This window comes from Betta splendens, chromosome 15 (genome assembly GCF_900634795.4).
Source record: "Betta splendens chromosome 15, fBetSpl5.4, whole genome shotgun sequence".
Classification (NCBI taxonomy): Eukaryota; Metazoa; Chordata; class Actinopteri; order Anabantiformes; family Osphronemidae; genus Betta; species Betta splendens.
Genome location: NC_040895.2, coordinates 11,568,839 through 11,593,827, shown reverse-complemented (window position 1 = coordinate 11,593,827; position 24,989 = coordinate 11,568,839). Strand labels below are relative to the sequence as shown.

Sequence of the window (24,989 nt, the reverse complement as noted above, 5' to 3'; positions counted from 1 at the left end):
GAATTCTCCCAAAGCCAGTTACACTTTTATCCACACAATAAACAGATTAACATAATAATCCAAATTCAGCTCGCAGATTTAGCTAAATTAAGCGGAGCCGTGTCAGCCGCAGCGCATTCCAGCTCCTTTGGGCGCTCGAGCAGCTCCAACAACAGTACTTTTAAGATGGAGGTGCCTTTAGTGTGCGTCAACATTAAGATGGGAGAAGAAACACAAATCGCGAGCACCTCGAGCTGAGGGGGAAATAAACGTTCTCCTCCGGCGTTCAGATGATCTTTGAACTTCTTATTCTCAAAGTGTGTCTTTAACGCCCTCAAAGGTTCGTCCCATTTCCCGGAACCTGTGCGTTTCTTGCTATTATTCCTTTTTGGAATTTGGGGCATGAGGTGAAACCATTCGGTCTCCGAGGCTGAAAGCACAATTCAATTAGCAGTGAAACTTTCACTGTGTGCTCGTGAGCGACTGATACACCAACTCCATCTAAAAAGAAACAAGTCTGCTCATGACTGGATGTCTGCAATGAAAGAAGAGGTGGAAAAGCAAAAAAGCTCAGCCGCAATAATTCAACAGAATCTAAACAGGAAGGACAGAATTCAAACTATTACTTAACATATCGGCAGTAAAGTGGGACTAATAATTAACATGCAGTTTGTAAACCGCACCCCCACATGTACAGGTGAAGTCAGCCTCTGCGCTCACGCTTCAGGCCACCTGTCTTGTGTGTGTGTGTGTGTGTGTGTGTGTGTGTGTGTGTGTGTGTGTGTGTGTGTGTGTGCGCGTCTCAGCCACTAATCTGCCTGATCTCCAACCTGTACTTTAGCGCCTCACGTTCCTCAGTCCAGCTGACTTGGAGGCCGTATAATCTGGAGCTGAAGCACATGGTGCCTCTGAGGAGGAAACAAAGATGTGCGTGTGGATCTAAAGCAGGCGATCAAAGCGATGAACGAGGGGCTGAAGATGGTGGTTTATGAAGACACCCACAGCTTTTCCCCAACATGGTGCAGCTCTGCCAGTCTGACCAACGCTCTCGGCCCAATCAACCACACACGATCAGCGCCGTTTATTGTCCCCATCGCCCTCTGACAGTCACAAGCTCCACAGCTCAATTCACCTGTATAAATTTTACACCATAACCTTTGCTCCCCTATATTCCCTTATCGCTGCCACTGCACCCATTTCCTCCTTTACTACTATGTTTATGGGAAAAATCAATCACATTTTTCGCAGCCCACGTAAGACACTTTAATGCCTCATCGATCTAGTAACAATAAAATATTATTTAAAAGACAACGGCTGACAGAGCAGTAAAAAAAAAACAACAAAAAAAAAAAAAACTGGCGGAGCCAACAGTGAAATAGAACATTAAATTAAACTAAGCCACATGTATCTGCACTAGACACACAGGAGTTGAATGTGGAGGGGACGTAGACTGTGTTCAGCTCCACTTCTAGCAGGGGACAAACACGGCTGTAGTGAAGGTTCTGCAGGCTAGTGAAGCTACAGGATGAGAAGGGCTCGGTTCTCCTCGACCCGACGGGGCTCTACCAGGTCACAGGAAGGGTGGGAGTGGGCGGCACCATCCAGACGGTCACCCACCTGCAGCAGTCGCCGGACAGCGAATAGGGGGACAGGGGCTCGGTTTTGTCTGACAGAGGAGTCGGGCAGCGGTCCAAGTCGCTGTCCTCGTCCATATAGCAAAGCGGGGCTCGGAGGAGGCCCGGCCCGGCCACCGGGGCCTCGAACACGTCGTCGTCCCCCGGCAGCTCCTCGGCGGGGAACCCTGCCTCGCTGCCCTCGAGCAAGGCGCTGGACGACTTGGTGATGTGAAGGCGGGACGTGTAGCTGCTCAGCTCGGAGCCCTGCAGGCTGGCCGCGGTGGAGGAGCGCGTGAAGGGCAGGAGGTAACTCAGGAAGTTGCTGCTCGGAGAGTGGAGGGGGTGGAGGTGGTGGTTGGACAGAGGAGGAGGAGGGGCGGCGCCCGCGGGGTCAGATGGGAGAAGGCCGGCCGAGGGTTTGTAGTCGCCGGCGAAGGAGGGGACGAGGTGGGTGCGCGTCGAGAGGGCGGAGCCGTGGTTCCGGTGACCGGGTTCTGCCGCCGGCTTGCCGTTCTGGTTCGAGCCCGGTTCCGGTTTCGCCTCCAGCTCCCCCTCGGAGCAGGTGCGATCAATGAAGTGCAGCCCGCGGCACAGGCTGTCCACGCGCTGGCCCACGTCGTTCAGAGACGCAGAAAACCGGAGCGAGCCGCCGGGTCGGAGGGCGGGGGCGGGCCGGAGCAGCGAGAACCAGTCCCGCTGCTTGGCCTGTTTGGAAGCGGCGTCGGCGCAGAGGGTGGCCACCGACATGCCGCCGGTACCAGCTTTACCATTAGAACTCATCAGAACCACTGTGGGCTTCTTCTGAGAGTCCGGAGCCTGACTGCTGGTGTAAAAGCGTGTGCGTTTGTGAGAGAGGAACGTGTGATGATAAAGCAGAGGAGAAAATACAAACGGGAAACGGGACAGAAAAAGAAAGAAAAATGGAAAAGATCATGCACCATTTAGCAAAATCAAAAAAGGAGAAGCCATTTTGGGAACTTGGCTATGAATGAAAATCACTGGGAAATCCATTTTACAACAGATTCTCGACTGACTGACATGAATCCCAGTGGAGGCTCGTACCTGCAGATGTCCTGGCTGGAGGGCGAGACCGACGTCCTGGAGAAGCTGCAGGGAGCGTTGACCGACGTGGGGCTTCCAGCCTGAGGGACGGAGACACAACCGTTAGAAAAGACCACGCTTTATATCTGATCTGGGTTTGAGGAGTGGAGCAGAGAAACGCTGGGAGGAGGTGGTGGACGTCAGCCTTCAGAAGCACCTGCAGCTGCAAGGCTGCTAAAAGAAAAAGGCATTCGGCTTCACGTCTGCAGCCGTAGAATCTAAAGTCATTGGACTGAAGAGATCGTCTGTTTGTTCGGAGCACAGTGTTTTTAGTAAGATGTTGATGCATGAAAAAACCTGAGAGATCAGACGGTCACAGTCATTAAGGCCACGGTTCGGCTGGAGTATCGAATTTGTTGGAAACAAGATCAGCAGTAATCAGGGAGTATTCAGAAGCTGCCTAATACGATAAGGCTGCCTTCAGGCCACGGCAGAAATACAGGAAGCCCACGTCACGTTTGCTGCCGTCAGAAAATTCCAACACCCCGGAGTGAATTAAAGTCCCGAGACTGACGCAAACTGTTTACACACTCTGCACAGTGACTGCGGTGCATTTCTGATCAGAACATCGTCCCGCTGCTCGTTTTCCCTTTTCCCACCTGATGTGTTATTAGCGAGACACACACACACACACACACACAGTCCATTATCATCAGGAAGAGCTGCAGTCACGCTGTATGTGTTCGGATCCTCCTGAAGAATGGCTCAGATCGCGTTTGGGACGTTAAACTAAAGACACAGTGGCCTAGTGATTTAAAAGAGGAACTGATTACCTATTGATTTTATTTCAAACTACTGCAAATATATAGCTCACACTGACCCTGGTCAATATGAAATTCAATGTCCTGCGCTGCCCTTCAGCCTGACAGTCTGCGTGTTCACAAACAGATGAGCGTCTCTTTTGTTCTGCTGTTTATCATAAATTATTGAATTTCCCAATAATAACTCTTGTTTTGAAGGTGCCCTTAGTACAATGGGAACAGAGGCCGATAAAGGAGAAACGGTGGCCCGTGACGGGGGTGGTTCCTTATTTTAGTGCAGCTCTGTAAACACACGTGACCCCGTCCTGTGAGTCAGCCGTTAGATAACACACAGCAATGATTGACCAGCATTTACCGTTTACCTGCGCTTCCTTGTGCTCGTGTTCAACGCCCGCTCAAAACGCAGCAGGAGCCGATGTTTTAAGCCTAATGCCTGACGCTTTATTTTGGAAACTATAACGTTCAGCGTTTAAACTTCAATTAACCCATTAAGTGACGGTTCACTGGCTCAGATGTGCTAATTAGATCAAATCTAACTGTGAACCACATTCTCACCGCCACAAACACCTGCTTGAGCTCGCTTATTCATTATTACTGTTTATTTAGGATCTCTCCCTTTGGATCCCCCTAAAGAGAGATGGAGAGTCAGATATTAAAATGTTTTTTCCCCCTTTAAAATACAGATAAAAAGGACATTAGAGCTGTAATTGTGCCGGTTTGGTAGCTGCTGCTTCTGCAGAAGTAAAGCTGGTTGAAGGGAATCATTTTACTGGCACTGTCTTGAATCATGCCCATCCATCTGCTTCAGCGGGGCCTGGTGTGAGCTGGCAGGAACCCACAAACAGGGCAGAGCAGTCGCTCCAACTCTTGGACGGGCTTCAAAGAGACGAGATAAACACTTGATGTCCCTTTTTATATCATTGAATTACCTCATTTAATGTCCGACCTAATTGTACTATTTTTTAAGACACGCAGGCTGGTTTGGTTTACAGGCTTCATTCAGCATCTGGGTTATAATTATGACTGAAAACCAATAATTAGAATGAATCAGGGTGATTAGAGGTGTTAAGAGCTGGAACATTTTCTCAGTACACCTCTATGTGCATTTGTTTATTATAGTAAGGACTTTGCATTTCATGGTCATACGGTCTATTCAAATCAAATAAACCATAGGTTTTTAAAGACTGCTCAAAATGTCAAGCAGCTTTAGAGATTTTATTGTGTTCTTACCATTTCTGTCCAGTCTCCTTAAGTGTCATTTATTTTACAAGTCCGCAGACAAATGAGCAATTACAGCACCATCAACAATTGTAAAGAAACAATTTTGTCCGTTTTCTCCGAGGACCAGAGACGGCTTCAGCAGAAATGAGCAGGAAAAGGAGCAACGCTGCCAGACTGAGCAATTTAACTTTAAAAAAAAAAAAATCACGATGCGCCCCAAGATATTAACAATTAACTTCGCTTTGGTCAGAATTCTGGCTTGGCTCAGGGCCCGGCTCGAGCAGGAGTGGCGTGCCAAGCTGAGCCGATCACTAAAAGCCGTCCTGTGGAGATCTGCAGGACAGATGCAGGTTGTGCAGCGCAGCCGCGGAGCCCAAACTGCTGGAAAACTGCAACAGCATGAATTGTAGAGCCCCGGCAGATGTTTGGCTGCCAATCAGCATCAGCCCACTGAGTGCTAGGTTCCTGCTACGAGTCTTCCCGAGCACCGTAATACTTTAATTGCTTCCCAAACCGTGTCGGTGGCGACGGCTAAGCCTCCTGACCTCGGCCGCTGGAAGCACTGCTCCAGCCAAATCAATGGACAATCCTCAGCCCACACTGCGCTCGCATGAAGCCGTCCAAGCCGCTTTTCTATAGTCAACACTGACTATTCTTTCCCTAAATGAAAATTATATTGTACAAGTCCGCCGCGCTCTCGCAGTTCTCCAGACGACGTCTTTCTAAACAGCTCAATAAAAAGAAGCTTTCTGCGTAAATGAATCGATAAAACAAACAAACACAGAGCAGACAAACAACAATTAGTTTTGGCAGCGGATGCACACACATTTGTATCCGAGACCAAACACCTGAACGCCTCACACTCAGTGATGGAGGCAAAGCTGTGTGTTTATGAAACAATTCACCCCCCGGCTAAATGCTACAGCTTGATTTCCTGTTATTATTTAAATCCCTCTGTCCTGGTGTGTGTGTGTGTGTGTGTGCGTGCTTCCAATGTGGGTGTTACAAGTAAAATGGACACCTACACACTAGTTTCATTCTGAGTCATAACACTGTTCAATTGGGGGATAAAAAACAAAACAAAGTTAAGATGAGAAGCCAGAAAACAGCAAAGAGGTTCACGGCACAACAAACCGAGAGCGGCTTCTTTGACAGAATCAACAAATTCGACAAAATTGGAAATTTGAGCGTTCACACACACACACACAAATCCAGACGGTTCTGCTGAGCCGAGCTGCGAAGTGTTATGAAACCCGCCTCTCAGCCCGATGCTGCGGTTACTTATCTAGAACGATATTATTTAAGTAGGTCAACAACGCGATACGAGCACATCTATATTTGATGGGATCTGACGCGGGCCGTCGTGATTCAGCTTCCAGCACCAACGTGCGCCATCCGTGCCTTTGTGCGCGTTTTCTGGAGCTTCGCCGCATGAAATCGATTTGACCTACATTTTAGCATTATTTGAGCCGCAGCTGGAAACGCGGCCCGTCGCGTCCCGACGACGTCCTGCAGCGGCTTCAGACAAACCCTCGCACCCCTGATCCGCGTGTCAGGATTTCTTGTTCTACCTCGCGGCCCGGTTGAGTTCAGACATTCCTGTCCGTCCTCCACGGCTGACGCTCCTGGAGGACCCGTCCGCTCGACAGCAGTTACTACAGATCTACACGCTGCCAGTCAGCAGGAGGCAGCGAGGAGCATCAGACCTAACAACCTCTCTATAGATTTATCTCGCTATATATTAAGGTATTTGTTGAGGCATTTTTTTCCAGCCTATATTAAAATACGAAGCCGGCAGCAGCTGCTGCTACTTTCAGCCTGAATACAGGGGGAACCACTAGTTTGACTGGTGCTCCAGTTATAAACATGCTGACTCGGGTTTGTTCAGAGGCATATCCTGGATTATTTCTGGGCCAGGATTAGCAGGTGGTTAATGATACCGACACAAAACTAGTCCAGCGCACACAAAGTTTTCAGTTTTCCCTCTGGGCGGAACCAGATCGGGCCCGGCTGCTGCTGGTGTGGCTTCATTTAACACAGACACGGGTCCTGTGTTGGTATGTGCTGAAGGTCACGGATCTGGAGGCAACTTTGCACGACTGGAACCGTCCACACAACAGAGTAAAGGACATTTTGCTCACCTTTCCTTTCACTATCAAATGTGTTGTGTAGATGAGGTAAATGTTTAACAGGGTTTGGGATCAGGCCCTTTGCTTTGCTGAGCTGCTCCTGTTTGCAGTCTATCATAAAAAGTCGGTTTAGTTATTAATTCAAATAAAAGGGGAAAATAATAATATTAAATCAATCATTCAGCAGAGAACATTCATGGTTTTAATATCGCTGTACTGTCACAGTGAGACAGAGTCAAATCACTCTCAGTAAATAAACCAAGACCTTAAACATCATCATCATCATCATCAGTGAGACAGCCTTTGTAAGTATCACTGTCTGGGTGATGAAGACACATCCCTTTATTCAGGGCCGCTTCATTCGTCACTCCTGCACTGGTTTAAACAGCACGGAGCTCGTGGATCAAACATTAATGCCAGAGCAGTCCCGCGGTGACGAAGTGGCCCTGACATCTATTAGCACAAGTAAAGAGTTTATCTGCTAAGAGGCTCAGGGGACGAGGATGGAAACCCCGGAGCCACATTTGATGCCGGAGGGAGGACGGAGAGGACGACAGACGGCAGAGAGCGGAGGGAGGCAGGAGTCAGAGCAGGGGGCGGCGGCGAGTCGAGGCGTAAGGACATCTGTTGGTTGATCAGACGGGCGGCTCTGATTGGAGAGACGCAGGTCAACGATCAGCTGATCTCTCTGCACCGCACATCTATCGGTTCTGTCAACCTGCTGCTCCTCCCTCAGCGCCTCAGACAGACTCGGCTCTATTTGCCTTTCATTCAGTAAAATTCTACTGTGTGTGTGTGTGTGTGTACTGTGCTCACCTTCGATATATTGCTGGACCTGCTTGCAGAATGACCCAGAGGCTTTTCATTCTGGAGAGGAGGGAAAGAGAAGAAAAATAGAGCTTCAATAAGTGTGGAAAGAAAAATAAGGAGGAGTCCGGTCAAAGCACACAGAAATCTCACAAATGCTCCACGATCACTATCTGCACCACATGTTTCCTGGCATGGTGCTCTCCAATCAATAGCGGTTGAGCACAAGCATGTAATTACCATTTGACCACCTGAAACAGAGTAAACAGTCGCGTACAGGGACGCATTCAGCTGCAGCACGGCAACATTCAACAAGTTTGCTTTGGCCTCTATTCACGCTGGATAGTAATTGACTGGCTTCGGCATCGCTACAAGCATTTAGCTGCTGCGACATGAATAAATAAAACAAAGAATGCAGTAATGCACAGACAGACATGAACATAAAGCAACACTGCGTTTTCCAGCAGCTCAGGGCATCAAAGGGCAAAGGTTCTTCTTGAGCTGATCTAAACCATCAGTCCAAGCTCCAAATGACTGTGTTAATGCCTGTATCACAACCCAGGGAGAGGAGAGGTCACGTCCCTGGAGCTCATTCTGACTCATTCCACTCAGTGGTGCTCAGAAGCCATTGGATGCTGCATTCAGTGTTTGTAATAAATCCTTGGTTCATAATGATAATCATAATCAATCAGTTACGTAATATTGAGTTCACGCTGGGTGAGAGAAAGGGAGTGTTCTTCAACTGTATCCTGACGTGGAAGCAGAGCTGACCCCATGTCACACGTCACTGCTTCATTATATGCTGCTCAAACGCCCAGAAACCAACCAGACACCAACACGAATATTCATTTGCTCCCACTCCAATTTACTTACAGTACTAGCACCTGAGAACAGGAGAAACTAATTAAGCTGATGGGGAACGCGTCCATTGTGGCGCATCTCATCAGGTATTTGTTTCCTGTAATTAAAAGCTTTTTTTAAGACTTCCCATGTCATTACATCCTCAGTATCTTCAATATTATGTCACATGTGAATGGGAGCGATTCCTGCAGCAAAGGACTCGTCAGGACGTCACGGGACAGAACACACATGCAGGTTTTATAGGAAGCAATCGCTGTGGATAAGGAGCAGGCCTTAAAAACCAGAACATGAAAAACAAATTGGTGATCTTTGCCCTTTATCCTGCCTTATTGGCCAATAGAGGCGTAACAAGCAGACACGGACGGGCTGAAAATGTCTGGAAAATGAACAGATCAAAACCATGTATACAAGTCCTTCCTTCTTCATTATCCCTGTTCCTCTAAAGTGCTTTACCTGCAGCACACAGTGGGATTCAGCTTCCTTTCTGCCACCATGACTGTGGACTAGAAAGGCCCTTACTGTCCGGGCTCATGCATAATTGGGATAAAGAAGGGCTCAGGTTTCACAGTCGGCTGTGTCGGTCAGCTCCCACAACCCGGCCTTTGATAACGCAGCGTTCAAACTGAACCCTCAAGACTCAAGCTTATAAAAAAAAATTAAAGGCTTTGGAGAGTTCAACAGAGAAGAGGAGGTCATATTCAGAGGGACTCGACTCCGTCCCAAAGGATGACTGTGATTTCAACAGGAGCTCCTTGAAAGTGTCTGTTCGTCGTGTAGTTTTTATCATCAGTGCGTTTTTAATATTAACAGTCCTCCGATGCCAAACCACAGATGGTAAAATACATCGAAGTAAGTAAAGGCTGAACTCCTCTCTTATGCAATAACTACACGTGTCTCTCTCTCTCCAGCGACTTGCCTGGACTTGCTGCATCTCTCCAGTGGAGAGAGCGACAGCAGCCATATTGAAAAACCCTGTCTGCAGCGTCTATTTATCCCACTGTGAGCAGCCGTGCTGCATCATCACCAGCTTAAAAACACAACAACCTGCGCTGATCTTGTCCCGGCACAGACGTAATTAGCCTCACGTGTTGCTGGCTCCGCCCCACGGCCAATCGTGGAGTCAGGTTCAACAATCGGCTGCCATAGAGAGAAACAAGCCGCTTCCTGGCATTAATGAAACCACAATAGGAGAAAACCGCGATCAGGACGGTGCAGTATGTGGAATATTCCTTATTCAGCGAGAGCTGGAAGGAAACTGCCAGGCGAGACGGTGTGAAAGTGAAAAAGCAACATTCTGAGCCTTTTCACAATCACCTTGGGAAAATGGCACCGATCCAAGGCAAACTGTCCAACAATGGCTCATACGTCCTGTACGCCAGACGTGAGATGCTTCTGACCTGAACATATGCACACACGTACTGTACGTTGCCTTATTTCACATGTTTCTCACGGTTTGTCCAGGCTTGTTTTCGTGCGGCACTTCCTCTGTTGAAAAAGGGCCAAAGAACGCGCTTCATCGTCTCCCGCTACAAACAGGCGACATCCCAGCGAGAAGAGGGACGGCGCGAGACGCGGCGCGAGGAGGGAACACGAACCCTCGCCGCCGGTCGGGAAAATCCCGCCAGCGACGGAGGACGAGAGCAGACGGAGTCACGATCCGACGCCAAAGCGGCACATGCTCATGTTACCGTCACGGTTGAATGAGCAGCGCTGGAAAACTGCTTTTGAGGAATCAAGACTGAGTCGAGTGTGCAGACGTGCAGGTGCGACAGCACATTATTCCGGCTTGTGGCACATTTCATGAAGTGTTTACTTCAGAGAAGCTCCTGCCAAACATAGACTTAAGAGAGGGGCCTTCCTCTGTGTGTGTGTGTGTGTGTGTGTGTGTGTGTGTGTGTGTGTGTGTGTGTGTGTGTGTGTGTGTGTGTGTGTGTGTGTGTGTGTGAAGTCAAGCTAGATATGAACAGGCTCCTGCTGGCACACAGAATAAGTGAATAAACGCTGTACCGACTGGCTCCGCCCACTTCGCATGTCCTTCAAAGCGGCGTCCCATCAGAAGAGGAAGTTGGCTTTTATGTTTTAAAAGGAGGTCAGCACACTCAAGGAGACGCAGACTGAATCCAGATGAGAAACCTATGCACAGCAACAACATAAAGAGATAACCCCCCCCCCCCCCACACACACACACACACACACACACACACACACACACACACACACACACACTCTACTGAACCACGTCTGAGCGCGTGAGCGAGCGAGGATCCTCAGGATGTGAACCCGTGGCTCCCGTCTCGCTCTCCGTCCCTCATCTCAGACGTAATTACATCAGTATGTCCAAACAGGAAGTGCCAGGGCCGTCCTGCTCCGCACGGAAGCAGCGCGTCGGGTCGCAGCGGTCGACACATGAATCACTACTCATACTGGCGTTAAAAAGTACGCTTCAGAACAGAGCTTCCTAATTAGCTGCATCATTAGTGTGCGAATCCTCGGGCCCTTTGTTATCTAATCCTTCCATCGCAGAAAGCATCCAGAGGTCAACAAGTGAAGCACTGGCCCGTACTCATTAAAGCACTGCAAGAAAAACATCAATTCAGTGAAACCTGTGTTGAGGAGAGAAACGCAGACTATCAGCGCCTCCAAAAGCAGGAATCTGATGACAGCCAGAGGCTGGAGAGCAGCAAAGAGCTTCTCTGTAGCTAGCAGAACATAGCATTAGCTGTGGCCCCCACTGGGACCATGAACGTCTCATTTCATGTGTTGTAACAAAAAACAAAGAAAAAAAAAAACCCTGCATGCAGCCGTGTGAATACTAACTGCAAAAGCACTCAGCTGTGTTAAAGGTGAGAACCACAACGACAGTGAATGAGGCTTTTTACAGGAAACTAAAGCGCAACAAAGAGACAGCGGCCATGAGGTATCAGCAGACTCCTCGGTCCTGCTCGGTCTTCACTGCATTCCCTTCAGCTGATTTTAGGCTCCGTCACGACACGTGACTGTGCAATAATAAAATGCAAAGCACAGCGACAGTGCTCAGCTGTACGCGGGGCGCTCACGGCCCACTCACCCAAACAAAGGGCAGAGGGAGGAGAAAGTGGGTCAAGCTTTCACACCGAGGGGCAGATGCTGCTCTAAACCACACACACACACACACACACACACACACACACACACACACACACACACACACACACACACACACACACACACACACACACACACACACACACACACAGACACACACACACACACACACACACACAAATCAAATATTTAAACAAGTACACATTCATCCAAAACAAACCTAATGAACCCACACACACATCCACGGCTCAACATGACGAACAGACAAAACACATCCGTCTACCGTTGTTCATTTTGCCCTCTTCTCTCTACTTTTCCACTCCTCTCTCTTTGTCTCTCTCTCACACACATTCCTAGCAACTCTTTCATCTCTTGGCTACTGCAGCAGAAGGACTGTGCCATCACCACGGAGACTGAAGGCCTCACCATAACAACCACTGAATGGAAGCCACAATCTGCCCCCTCTTTCCTTTTATTCTCATCTTGTCCTCTCCATTTCCTTCCTCCCGTCGGTCCTCTATATGATCGCGTGCGCACACACAGATGAGATGAGTGAAATCACAGCGTTACAATGACAACGTCAGCATCGACACAACGGCCACCAACAAAAACAACACGGAGACAAAACACTACAGCGGCAAGACGGAGAATCCGTACCTGAATCTTCATTTTCCAACAGGAATTCATGTTGAGTTCCAGGAGTCACCTCACCTCTGTTACACACCCACACACACACACTCACACACCCATACACACACACACACACACAATGGTCCCACACGGAGGTTACATCCCTTTCTTTCTATAAATCCTCGAGGTGAGTCGAGAAGGAGAAAGAGAGAGACGGAGCCCAACGCGGAAGCAACAATGTCAGTCGTCACCGTGGCGACCGCAGCGCAGCACAGAAACAAAGACGGACAGGGGAGAAGACAGAGAGAGAGAGAGAGAGAGAGAGATGGCAGAGGGAGAAAGACCGAGCAGCTGCCCTACATTTTGTTCGCACACACACACACACAAACACACAAACACAGGGGGAGAGCTGCTGCCGCTGCTTGTCCAGGCTTGTTCTGCCTCTCAGCTGCACACACACACACTAATACACAGACACACACACAGTCAATTCGTACTGTAATGCCATTGGCCTTCCTTTTCCTCCAGCTGATCTTGATGGGGGAGGGACAACTGGTGCTCATGAATCATTCATGAGAGGGAGGTGGTGTCCTTTAAATAGACTCCCTCTGCTCTGCATATGAGCTTAACCTTAATGCACTCCTACCTAACCCTCCTTAAGTACGTACTGACACACACACACACACGCATCTGAATCTCTGTTTAAGACAAAGAGGCTGCCACCAAACCTCTTATAAACCACTATCCTTATCCACCAATCAGAGGGGCCATTACTGCAGGCTCCACCAATCCCCAGCAGGTGCTGAGGGAAGCCAGGTGGAACGGCGAGGGAGGGTAATTTATTACACGCATACCAACGGCTGCATTCAAGGACAAAGCTGCAGCAAAGCACTAAATAAATACTGACCAACGCCACAGGCAGCAAAGAATGGTGTCCACTAAAACAGACATATCAATAAAGCAGATGGAAGTGTAACGTTACTGCAATATTTACTGCATGCAGTAATAATTCATGCATATGAGTTTATCCTGGTGTTCTAACACTTACACTGAAAGGCAGATGTACCTAATAATCAATATTCATTAACATAAAAATAAATCCATCAAATACAGCCTGTTCTGCATAACATGAACTTTAAAGTGTACTGTATTTGTTTAATAGTGTTTGTGTTTTTACTTAAATAACACGCATCCATCAGCAAAACAAGCACTTGTGTAAACCCCAGGAGCTTCTAAATAAACTGTGTAATATTGGATCCAGGCAACAATGATGAGGCAAGAGCAGGCAACAGCAGAGCGGCTCCACTGGGCTGGATAAGTTGCTCCTGCATTCATTAAGAATGACAGCTTCCAAATATGATGCAGTTATTTACAATGTGTCCAGTCTGCGGGCGGCCAAACACAAACGTATGGGATTCACTGACGGAGCCCCTTGGGAACAACGATGCACGGAGGAGCACAGATTGCCAAGGTAAAGTATGGACCGGCTGTAGCTGCAGATGATGCAGGTTCAGCTTTTATGATGACTAACTGCTACTCGGTGTGAGCAAAACCAAATAAGCTGCACATGTGTCATCACAGGTCGACCGCCTGTCTTCAGGGACATTCAATAAAAAGCCAAAAGGAAAAAGGAGGAGGCCGGTAGATACAGAAGCCTCCATCAGTCCTGCAGCGAGTTTAAAGATGAGTCATACAACGTCACAGAGATGTTAAATAGTGGGGAGGTAACGCTGGAATTTAAGGGGACGAGGAGACGGGAAGAGGACAAGTCTGACAGGCTGATCTCCAGTGAGGGAGAAACACGTCAGACGTCCCACTGGGCTTGAAATTGAGCTGTAATAGCCTTTTTTACTTCATATTCAAATGCAGTCACGCCTAGCGATAACGACAGCAATATAACTTGTCTGGCTGCAGCACGTTTCAATCAGACCTACCTCTAATTTTGACGTACATAGAGAGACACGATTCAAGCAAAATAATCTCTTGCTACTTGTACTAAGTTCGGGAGCCACTACACAGCAGTCCCTGACTGAGGCTTTTCCTGCTTTGTTGCCATCCCACTACCCTTTTCCACTGTGACACCCGATGCAGCGCATCCATCTGGAGCTGTGAAAGCCTATAGGTGTGTGTGGAAAGGAGCGCTCGCCGTGGGCACCGGGGACCGTCGGCAGAGCAGCTGGGCCGACGAGGCGGCAAACTTTACAGCCTCCCGTCTCTGGGAGCCACACGTGGAGCGGTTATTTCCAGCCAAGCTGCAAGGCTGGTGGCAGGACGGTGGAGGGCACAACTCAGCTGGTGACCTTCCCCACAGAAACACTCGCATATCACCCTTTTATTAGTTACAGTAGTTGATTCAAACTATGGTTAACTGCATAAACAGTAGGCCTTTAGAGCCCACAAAGAGGGAGAAGATGCTGAAAGCAGGTGGTGAGCAAAGCGGCAGGACAGCCAGTAGTAGGAAATCAATCACATCAGGGCCAAATGCAGCAACAGGCAGGAAACCACAGTTTGCCACCGGTGCCGCTGCCACCGAGGAAGCAGAAGGCAGCACCGAGACGGGGCCAGGAGAGCGATGAGAGCCAAAAGCGCCCCTGCTGCAGAGACCAGAGAGGAGTCGACCGAGGGCTGGGAGCAGAGGCTACTCACGGAGCAGTAGGGGAACGCAGATGGCGAGGACGAGGAAATGATGTGCTGCAAAACAGGAAAACAGAGAGTCTTCAGTAAAAGACGGTGGAGAACGAGTCAGGCCTTACACAGGTTTGTGTAAGGATTTACTCTGAAGCGCCATCCTGCAGGGAGGACGCCGTTTCATTCACCTGAATGGAATCGGCCCACTCTGCATTTGAAGCTGCGCTTGTTTTTTCAAAGTCGTGACGCGGAGCCTTTTCACTCACGCCGTCGAGCAGCAGAAAAACACCGGCACTTAGTGTCACTAATGACTGACTCACTGCGGCGGCACAGGCCAGAACACACTGTACGGGAAGAAGCACGGGGTCACTTTGTCTCATCAGCGCGTAACAAAGACGGCACTGCGTGTAACGGAAGGATAATAATCTAACAAAAACACTGATGAGCGGGAGTGTGCGACGCCATGGCTTCAGCCCAGTGAGCCGTGCTGGACCGCCACCATCAGCGGAACAGATGTGAGCCTCGACTTATGGGATGTGGAGAGGATGTATGCGAGTCTGAAGCGACCACCAGGGTAACGTTTATGCTTTATTGCAGTTCTTTAAGTGATTTGAAGGGAGACAGATTCTAAAATCAGTGGAAGGTGATTAGTTTGGCACATGAACATCTGGTAACGTCTGGGTGAGCTTAAGGGAGAACAGATGCTTTTCTATAAAAGGGGAAGCGCCCAGAACGTCTTTGATGCAGCGGAAAAGAACGAGATGGGAAACTTCAGATTCAAAAATAAATAAATAAATACTTCAGATTGTACAGATGCACAGTTTAAGATGCCGCTTCATGTTGAGGGTCTGATGTGCAGCAGCCGCACACGCGTCACGTTGAAGCTAAGCACCTACTCATCATCAGAACCTGATAAACGCTGGGCCGTCGGGTCTACAAGCCTCAATGTGTGCAGTTCATGAGACAAATCAACAGTGGGCGACTGACATGCAGATGTGGACCCAGTGTCACAGGCGTCAGACCAGCCTGACCTCAGATCAGCCAATCATGCCTCTTAACAAGACCACAGAAATGCACTGTCGGCTAACGCTTCTTACTGACAGTATATTTACAGTTGCAGTGTATACTCTGAGCTTGGCCTCCATAAACAGCAGCAGCGTGATGAGGGTAATTAAGATTGCTATCGTGCAGGAAGAAGAGCGAAGCAGAGACTGAGCTCTGCTTGGTTTTCCAGTATCTGAGGCTGCGTGTGTGGATGTGATCTACACACTTTAACAGACCATCTCCTCAAAAGCTCCTCCTCCCTCCATCATCAGCAACGACCTCAGCACAGTGTTTAAAAACACACACACACGGCATCAACGCTTCCCGCTCCTCAGAGTCCACCTCTCTCCTCTGGCCTCAACCACCATCCATGATATCATCAATCATCACCTGCTGCTGAACAGATGGTGCCCTGATGTCGACCCCAGACGCGCGGAGAAGGCCCGAAATGCTCCTTTAAAACCTGATTATTTTAACATGTACACACTGAAATCGCACTGTAGTACAGTATGCATCATACACAGCAGCAGCTGCATTTTCACTTCTCCCGCCCGCGGGGTCGGATCAGGATTGGGAGGTTGCGAGCGGCCTCTCTACAGGACGTAAACCCTCAGCGGGAGGCCTCTGGCAGACAAACGCGCCTGCAGTCACTAAGCTGCAGCTCCTGAATGTAAACCTTCAGCCTCCGCGCCGCGGTGAAGCACCTCGGCTACGACCACAGCACGGGGACGGCGCCCGGGGCGAGGCCAACGCTCCTCGTACACAAAACGAGCCCCGCCGTCAGAGGACGGCGTCTTCAGGGGCAGGAGCTCCTGTCGACGAACAAAACGGGAGCGACGAGAGATCCCTCAGACAGCTGCGTCTCCTCCCGGCTCCGTTTGTAGCATCACAGGCTTTGAGCTTGTTGTGCACCAGTGGGCGCAGCTCCGTTCATTCTACAACTACCTGAGGTGCACAACCTCCCTCTCGCTCGCCCACCTCCTCGCTTTGATGATGACGGGGAGAGATAATGCATCCCCCACACAATGCAGTCGCCAACATACGGAGCTGATGTATGAGATCCAGCTCAATTTGCATTAAAAGGCAGCTGTATTTTTAATGCTGAATGCCTGAAAAGGCTCAAATACGAGAGTTTCATATTTTCCGAGCGCCGTTGTTGCTTTTACCAGATATGGAAGTGTGAACAACTCATTTTATTTAAACAAGATGAGATTAAAGCAATCAAGGTCGAGCAACGGATCAGGTTCCACTGGTGCTGCAGTGACTGATGAGCTCCTCTCAGATACACAGTTTGCTCTGTTGCCCCCTGCTGACTCGATGCTGTTCTTACCCTACACTTCAAAATAAAAGCACCATTTCATTTTTTATTACAAACATTAAATAATGTATATAGTCGAGTCAAAAGTTGCCTCAAGGCAGGACAATGGAAAAACTAATTTAAATCTCACATTTAAAACCCAGTGCAGTAAAAGTCTAGTATAAACTCATGAATTTAATCCTGTAATAAAGCATTGTGGTGGTAAAATACACGTGACAAGCGCCTACTAATGCATTAATGCAGAAATTCAAGTATTTCAGCAATCAGGGTTGAGGTTGTCACGAGGACAGTTTTTTTGTTTTTTCGACTTTAAAACAAGACGTGACCAGTCTTCACATCTCTCTATTAACTGGAAGTCACTGATCACAGACTTTTATTGAAATTATTGGAAATTCCTCGGCAGCTCAGAGAAGTCATGACGTGACAAAGAGCATGACAGATTCTGAGACGTTCTGATTCAGCTCTTCACTGATGTTCATGCGCTTCCTCTTTTGCAGCCGTTCCAGTAAGTGACGTCCGTTCCTGGCAGGCGACTCGTTCGCTGACGCCACCGGGGGCTGCTGCCATGTTTGTCCAACCGTTACAGCATCGCCGTGGCCCTTCAGAAGCGCCGGCCGACCGGCCCCCGGGGGACGCGCGGGTCGTCCGGCGTGAAACAAGCGTGTTGAAGCCATGACTATTACAGCGGAGGCACAAAGAGGACGGAGCAGACAGTTACAGTGAAGTGACCAGCATGAAGAGAAACTCCACACTCTTCTTCACCTGCTCCTCCATCTCCCACTGCTGCTGTCCCCTATTCGCATTCGCCCACGGTTTCATCCATATTTCCCATCAAGTCGCAATTTTACCAATTGCCGCTCTAATCTCACGCCGCCTTGTCAATAACTGCCCGCTCGATTCGTCATTGGTCTTTAAGTAAATCGCAGCGACGTGTGTTATGGTCATTAGAGAGAAGCACAGAAGGAACAGATGGCCATCGTTTCATGATGACACGGTTTGACTTGTGCAGCGACTCTCCTGTGGTTATTCCACCACTCCCAGTCTCATCGGACGCCTTAAACACGTCCAACAACCTGTTCAAGTTTTCCACACACAAAATGTACAAACTAGAACGTCACATCAATAAGCTGCGATGAATAGATTTCCACGTGTTCCACAGCTGCATTTCTGAGAAGCTGCAACTCAGGCCTCAGCTTGTTTTCTGGACCCTGATCCAAACAAGCCGCCTCTATGGTTAAGTGTGTACAATGCATTTTCGACCGCAGGCGATCATTTAAGGAGATCGTGTGTCACAAACGACCGGAGAGCAGCGGTTTATAAAAGGTGCAAAAGAGAAAAGACAAAAACAGCGATCCACGGGAGGCAGTTTCCATAGCGATGGAACATCCTCTCTGCTCATCTTATCGCAGCGCCCCAAGATTCTCGTGTCACCACTTACAGCACTATCGCAGCCTATTAGACAACCTGAAGGGGGTCGCAGAGACTTGGGAGGAGGTGTGTTGATGCAAACCAGCATTCAAAACTCCAAACTGATTGCTTCCACGTCTGGTGGCGTGACCCGTGCGGGGACGATAACGGAGCCGCCGCCATGTTCCACGCCGCGGGTTCAGAGGAACGCGTCAATCAAAAGGGACGAGGGGGGAACTGACAGCAGGTGTCCACGGCTCGTACGCGCGCAAACACGCTCCACCTCCATTTGGCGGAGAAGGCATATTTTTTTTCCTGGTTCAGGTTGCTTTGGATGTGCGTCGCGGGACACGGCATCAGTCCTTGGAGAAACCACTACCTGTATGTTCAATGTAGCAGCGAAGTGAGAAAGCGCGGCGCTCGCGGCAGCTCGGACAGAAGCAGAGCTGAGGCAGCAGACCGTTTCTACACATTCTGCGTCTGCTGCTTCAGTCCTGCCAATACTACTCTTATTCCGTCTTGATCCGTTTCTATGGCAACAACATGCACGTCTCCTGCTTCCTTGATGCCGTTGGCGGCAGGCTGTAATTGCACTCATAGTTTTTTGCATCATCTTCTCCTTCTCTCGTCTGACCCCTCCGCTCAATAAGCCGCACCGGCTCTGTTCGTCCTCTTGCTACAGAGGTGGATGTCAATACCAGGCCACAGTCCTCTGCACTCAAAGCCCCGCTGGAGATTACGGTGGAGTGCATTCATCCGGCTGGACCGTCCACCGGCTGAGGATGAGCACGGAATACAATTTCACGAGTTCAAGAGTGGCTTATGACCCGTGTCATCATCACTCTGGCTGAGTGTTATCTGTGCTGGTTACTTTCCTGTTTATACACGACCGACTAGTTCTCCCGTAGGAGTCCTTTTCTAATCGACTCAAGCCCCTGTACCAGCCACTTGCAGTGACCTGGTGATGCAGTGCTAGCTTCTTTAAGAAAAATCTTCAAAAGTGAATGTTTAGGACTTTTGCTCCGGCTGCTTTTCCGTTGCGAGACTTTAAAAACGTGCTCTAGGCTTCGAGCCACAGAAGATTTCAGGTCACTAACATCTGGAGTTCCACTTGGCCTGTGGGGTTAAAACGCTGCCTCTGCCTTCACCATTTTAAAAGACAGATCCTGTGCACGAGGGAGAAAACAGCAGCATCACAGTCTGACTCAAAGCTCATAGATTTCTACTGATCTACTAAAACATGGAGGTGGGTCACATTATTTGACTAATATTTTCATAGTCAAGTTTCTGAACAACTGATCTCAGTGGGTGATTTACCCAAATAATCAGCACAGACGGACAAAACGTCCCTAATGATCATACTTGGGAAGGAAAACCCTGATTCTGAAACCCTTTTTCTGATGAAAGCCGTTAACATATTCCCACTGAATCGTTTGATTAACCCTTCGGCGAACACAGCGTTTTTATTCGACGCCTGTAATTTTCTCCCTTCCACACGCGCACTTCAATTGTGTTGTCTTGGAACCTGTATTGTTTTCCGTTTCTATAGCGCTTTGTCACAAAGACAAACAGCCCAGTTGCGCGTGAAGGTTGAAGTTTTTGTTTTTAAGTGAGCCCCATGTTGCTGCTGTTGGAGGTAACTTTGGAACAGCACCCGACCGGCATCGAGCAGCACGGTTTTCATTTTCAACTTCAACCACGGTTCCTCACTGCAGCTTAGGTTTAAGCCGTGGGCCTAAACAGATAACAAGAATTAAATCAAACTGTAAGCAGATATTTCTAGATTAAAATAAGTCGGGACCAGGTCTCATTCCTGCCGTCAGACTGATTCCCTACACGGCAATTATATCTTATCTTCGTTTCCCATTTGATCCATTTTGGGGAAAAAGTGTGCCAAAGCCCAAATCAAAAGGTAATGACTGTTTATGGCATGGACTCTGTCATTTACTGAGACTTACAGACACATGGAGCTATTCTGGAGCACGTACGGTTTGTTGTCCGCACAGCTGCTATTGTGGCTGAAAATGCAGCTTTCGTATCAAGACGCGAACAGGTCACAGTCTCAGAATTACAGCATGAGCGGTCATGGCCCGCAGTTGTGTGTGCAGCTGTTGGGCATCTGTCTGCGCTGACAGCCAGACAGCAACAGGAGGGAGTTCACAGTGTGGTCACAGTAGTGAATCCTCACGCAGGGAGATTTACTAGGCTAATCTCTCGCTGAATAACACCATGACAGGATGATGGGAATGAGGACGGGGTGCAGGAGGAGAAGGAAGGAGACAGTTAGAGCATCACAGCCCATCACACTGGAGCGCGGCTACAACAGGCAGCCATCAGGCCTAAAAGAAGCAGACAACAACCTGCAGCAAGAGAAGCACCAGCGTCTCCACAGGAAAACCAATTCGGGAGCCGAGGGAAAAGCTCAAAGAGCCCCAAACATTGATTTGACTGGCAGCGGCTAAATGTTCAGGGCCGCGAGAGTAGCAGGAGTCAAAGTCAGCATGTCTTAGGCAATTAGGCGGCATCTCCAGACGCCCCACAGAGACACCTCCCAGCGAACAGAGCTGCTGCAGAGAGCTCTGGATGGAGATCAGAGCGGAGCCGGAGCCGGCGGCAGCTCGGAGGCCTGAGCAGCGGCTAATTCGCCCTTTCATGTGGTGATGTCACGACTCGCTCTGTGCGGACGCGTCTCCAGTTATCTGCCGGCTCTCCACTCCAGCCACTCGCTCCTAGAACCCAGATAGGCTCCACTTCAGAAACTCCGAGCACAAATTAAATTGGTTCCCTTCGAATTTATTCTAGTAAAATAGATGCTTTTCACAACCGGGGGTTGTTTTTGAGTCCCATTCTGTTCGAGCGTGGGACGGGGCTGAACATTTCTCTAGGTTAGTAGGTTAATAGCTACACATCTGTCGGATTAGGTTATACAACAGCCCACAGAATATGTAAATCACAAGATTATCATTTGAAAATGTGTTTTCGCTAAGCCGACGTGAAAGCAGCTTAATGTATGGACGCTTCCTGCAGCAGCCAGTGGCCGAGCGTGGGCCGCGGACGTGGTTAAACGCCGGGGCGGCGGGTTAATTAGGGGACGTTCTCCCAAACCCCACGCGGGGAACAGCGCTCTCGCCCGCCGTCAGCTCTGTATCATGCGCTAGGCCACGTCTCCCGGCGTGAAGAGCAGCTAAGGCAGCGCTAATTATTATTTCCTGCCATTCCTGCTCCTACGGGTCAACTGTAATTGTGCGTATAAAACCTAAAATAGCACTAAGTGCCACAGGCACGAAAACACTGTAAAATAACCCATAGAGCGTTCATATGAGCTAATGAAATCCCTAACAAGGTGGAGCTAAATCCTTCCCCACAACAGTAAAAGGGCCTCGGCGCCGGCCGGCCGTCACGTCTGCTTCTCCACGTTTAATTATGTTTTTTAGCGCTTCAGCCTCGCGGGGCTCAGTGCAGCAGGGTCCTCTGGGAGAAGCGAGCAGGTCCCTCACAGACGGGCGCACTCAAAACACCAGCTGCTGGGATGTGCGCCGGCGTCCTCGCGGGGACCGGGCGTTCAGAGCGCAGTAAACACTCGGATCGGGAACAGCGGAGCTGCAGGTTCAATAAAACGGACAAAAGTCCAGTCACTCGTGCTCAAGCTCAGGCGGTGATCGCCGGGATTTACTGTACTGTATATCAGCACTTTGAAGTTGGCCACATTTGGAAATCTTGCTGAACGGCACAAGTGCCGCATGTGAAGCAGGTTAGTTTGCTCATGCAAAACATTCGTACCTTTCAGGAAACCGCTGCCAAAAGAGAGAGAATCCAATTACTCTTATGTTATCTTCTCTCTCCAGCCTGTCTGTAGAGCTATAGACAGGCCGCGGCATGTTTTTCATACAAGAGGATGAACATGGGTGTGTGTGTGTGTGTGTGTGTGTGTGTTATAAAGCGAAGCCCTATAAGAGGTCTGCGTCTGTGTAACCTGAGCATCAACTGGTTTAACAAGCATGTACAGTACCTGCATTACATGCTTAGTTTACTCTGCCTCAAGGCTTTCTGGGTAATTATCATTGTATTTCCATTTACATGCCCCTGGGCACAGCAATCTGGAGGGGACTGATTTGGACAGTTTAGACACATCAAATGTTTGGAAAATATTTCTGCGCCTCAGGGCTGAGAAACATATTTCCCAAATTCTTTATGCCCACATTTGTGGGATTTAATCAAACAATATTTTTAGGCAGCATTTTTGCACATGAAGTCACGCCGGGTGCAGACAGGGTGGTGTCGCTCATTTGGACAATTATCAGGAAAGCGTCGCGTCGTTATATTTTAAGGCTGAGAAGTCGACCGCGTTGAAGCGTTTCTGCTCGGTGGTCAGCGTTTGACGGGCGCCCGGGAGCTCCACTCATCAACATCAGAGCGGAGGCGAGTCTCTGTCCTCGACGCCGGCACTCGGCGAAGGACGGAGCTCCCAGCGCTGCCATGAAAAATGCATGCAGAATCAAAAGCGCCGGAGTCGAGTATCAGTGTGCAGCACATGAGCGGACACACACACACACACACACACACACACACACACACACACACACACACACACACACACACACACACACACACACACACACACACACACACACACACACACACACACACACACACACACACACACACACACACACACACACACACACACACACACACACACACACACACACACACACACACACACACACACACACACACACACACACACACACCTATTGTCTGCACCACCAGGCTGAGCGCACGGCAGCAGCCCAGAGCATGTGACGTCCAGGAACATGACTTCTTTCTACCATAAAGGGTGCATCGTCCCTAATGCTGCGCGTTTAAGCTAATGACACACAGTTGTGTGTTAAATATGCACCGCGCCAGAGCAGGCGGCTGATGAACCCTGGCACTGCACATTTGTTTTCCCCGTCTATAAAGGCTCCCAACAAAAAAAAGCGACGACGGAGACTCTTAGTCGGACGTTAACGGCCGCAGGTGGAGCCTCTGAGGCTTCGACCTCGCTGCAGGTTCAGCTCAACTACATTTACTCAGAGTGAGAGTACGATATTTTAACGCATTGCAGCGTTATGCAAATAAAAAGAAACAAGCTAATTATAAGTTGTCACAGCGAACGCTTCCTGTGAACGGCAAGTGACAACTGGTTTGAAAGATCATGCGACAAAACCGACCCGCAGACCTGTGCTCCACTTCACTTCGTCACCTCATACATAATCCATTCGCTGCCTCGCTTATCAAAAACACCAGACTCTCACGTCTGACCGTCATTTCTCCCAAGGCTGCGAACTGTCAGCGAACGGTTCACCCCAAACAACAACTTCCTAAGCCTTTGTTGTAGAAACATTTCTAGGAATTACATTTATCCGCTCAAAAGTCGCTACAAGCACAAATGCAGAGGATTCTGACGACAAATGCACTTAAATGAAAGTGGAAGGGAAAGGCCAGACGGGTCCGGGAACGGTTAAAGATGTGCAGCTCTCCGAGGAGCAGCCGACCGACCCTGCATTCTAAGTGGGAGAAACTTCGGCTTTTTTCTCCCCTCAAGGCGCTAAAAGAGCAGTTGTGTTGTCTAAGGGGGCGCGATGGGTCTGCGCTCTGTGACACACACACACACACACACACACACACACACACACACACACACACACACACACACACACACACACACACACACACACACACACACACACACACACACACACACACACACACACACACACACACACACACACACACACACACACACACACACACACACACACACACACACACACACACACACACACACACACACACACACACCTCTCCAGGACCCTGACGCTGATCAACATTCACAGTAAACACTCGCTCCCGTTTCTCCTCCCTCCAGTCCACCGCTGGTCCCACTGGGAGAACTGGGATCACTCGCGTTCATCCACGTTCTCCTCTGGGTGAAGAACGTGAGGCCGAGGCAGCGGGACGCAGATAAGAGCGTGAGCGATGCAAGTCTGGCTTTTACCGCGTCTGTCAAACACGGAGCGAGGGAGAAGCCCACGGATTTCAGTGACCTTGCGCTAACTGCTGTCAACATTTGCTCAGTTTAATCCTGTTGAGCACAGATGGAAGCAAAAGGCAGCGTGATGCTGGTTTCTGCAGGAATTGCTGATGAAGTAGGAGCTGATCTGCATCAAAGTTACAAATATCAACACATCCCAAAGATCAGCAAAATGTCCATAAATGACTCTGGCGACGATCAGACCATACTATGTGTCTAACTTGTGTCACTTTGTCTCTAGCTCCACTGCAAAACGTCTGATCTAAATATGAAACCACTGACTTTCACTTCCGCAATGACAAGGCTGATTTCCAGCTTCCTCTACAG

At 49.2% G+C, this 24,989-nt stretch overlaps 1 protein-coding gene across 11 annotated transcripts in view; it reads right to left on the bottom strand.

The window, feature by feature from the left end:
• The window catches only part of marchf8 (membrane-associated ring finger (C3HC4) 8), a 43,262-nt gene that overhangs the window by 6,488 nt on the left and 11,785 nt on the right, over positions 1 to 24,989 (bottom strand). For 5 of the 11 annotated variants that reach the window (XM_029174994.3, XM_029174993.3, XM_029174996.3 and 2 more), the window contains exons 3-5: positions 14,836 to 14,880; positions 7,624 to 7,674; positions 2,658 to 2,737 (exon numbers count right to left, since the gene is read on the bottom strand). In XM_029174994.3, coding sequence (XP_029030827.1) covers positions 2,658 to 2,737; positions 7,624 to 7,674; positions 14,836 to 14,880 — 176 coding nt within the window. The other 6 variants (XM_029174997.3, XM_029174998.3, XM_029175002.3 and 3 more) reach the window with 5 other exon arrangements.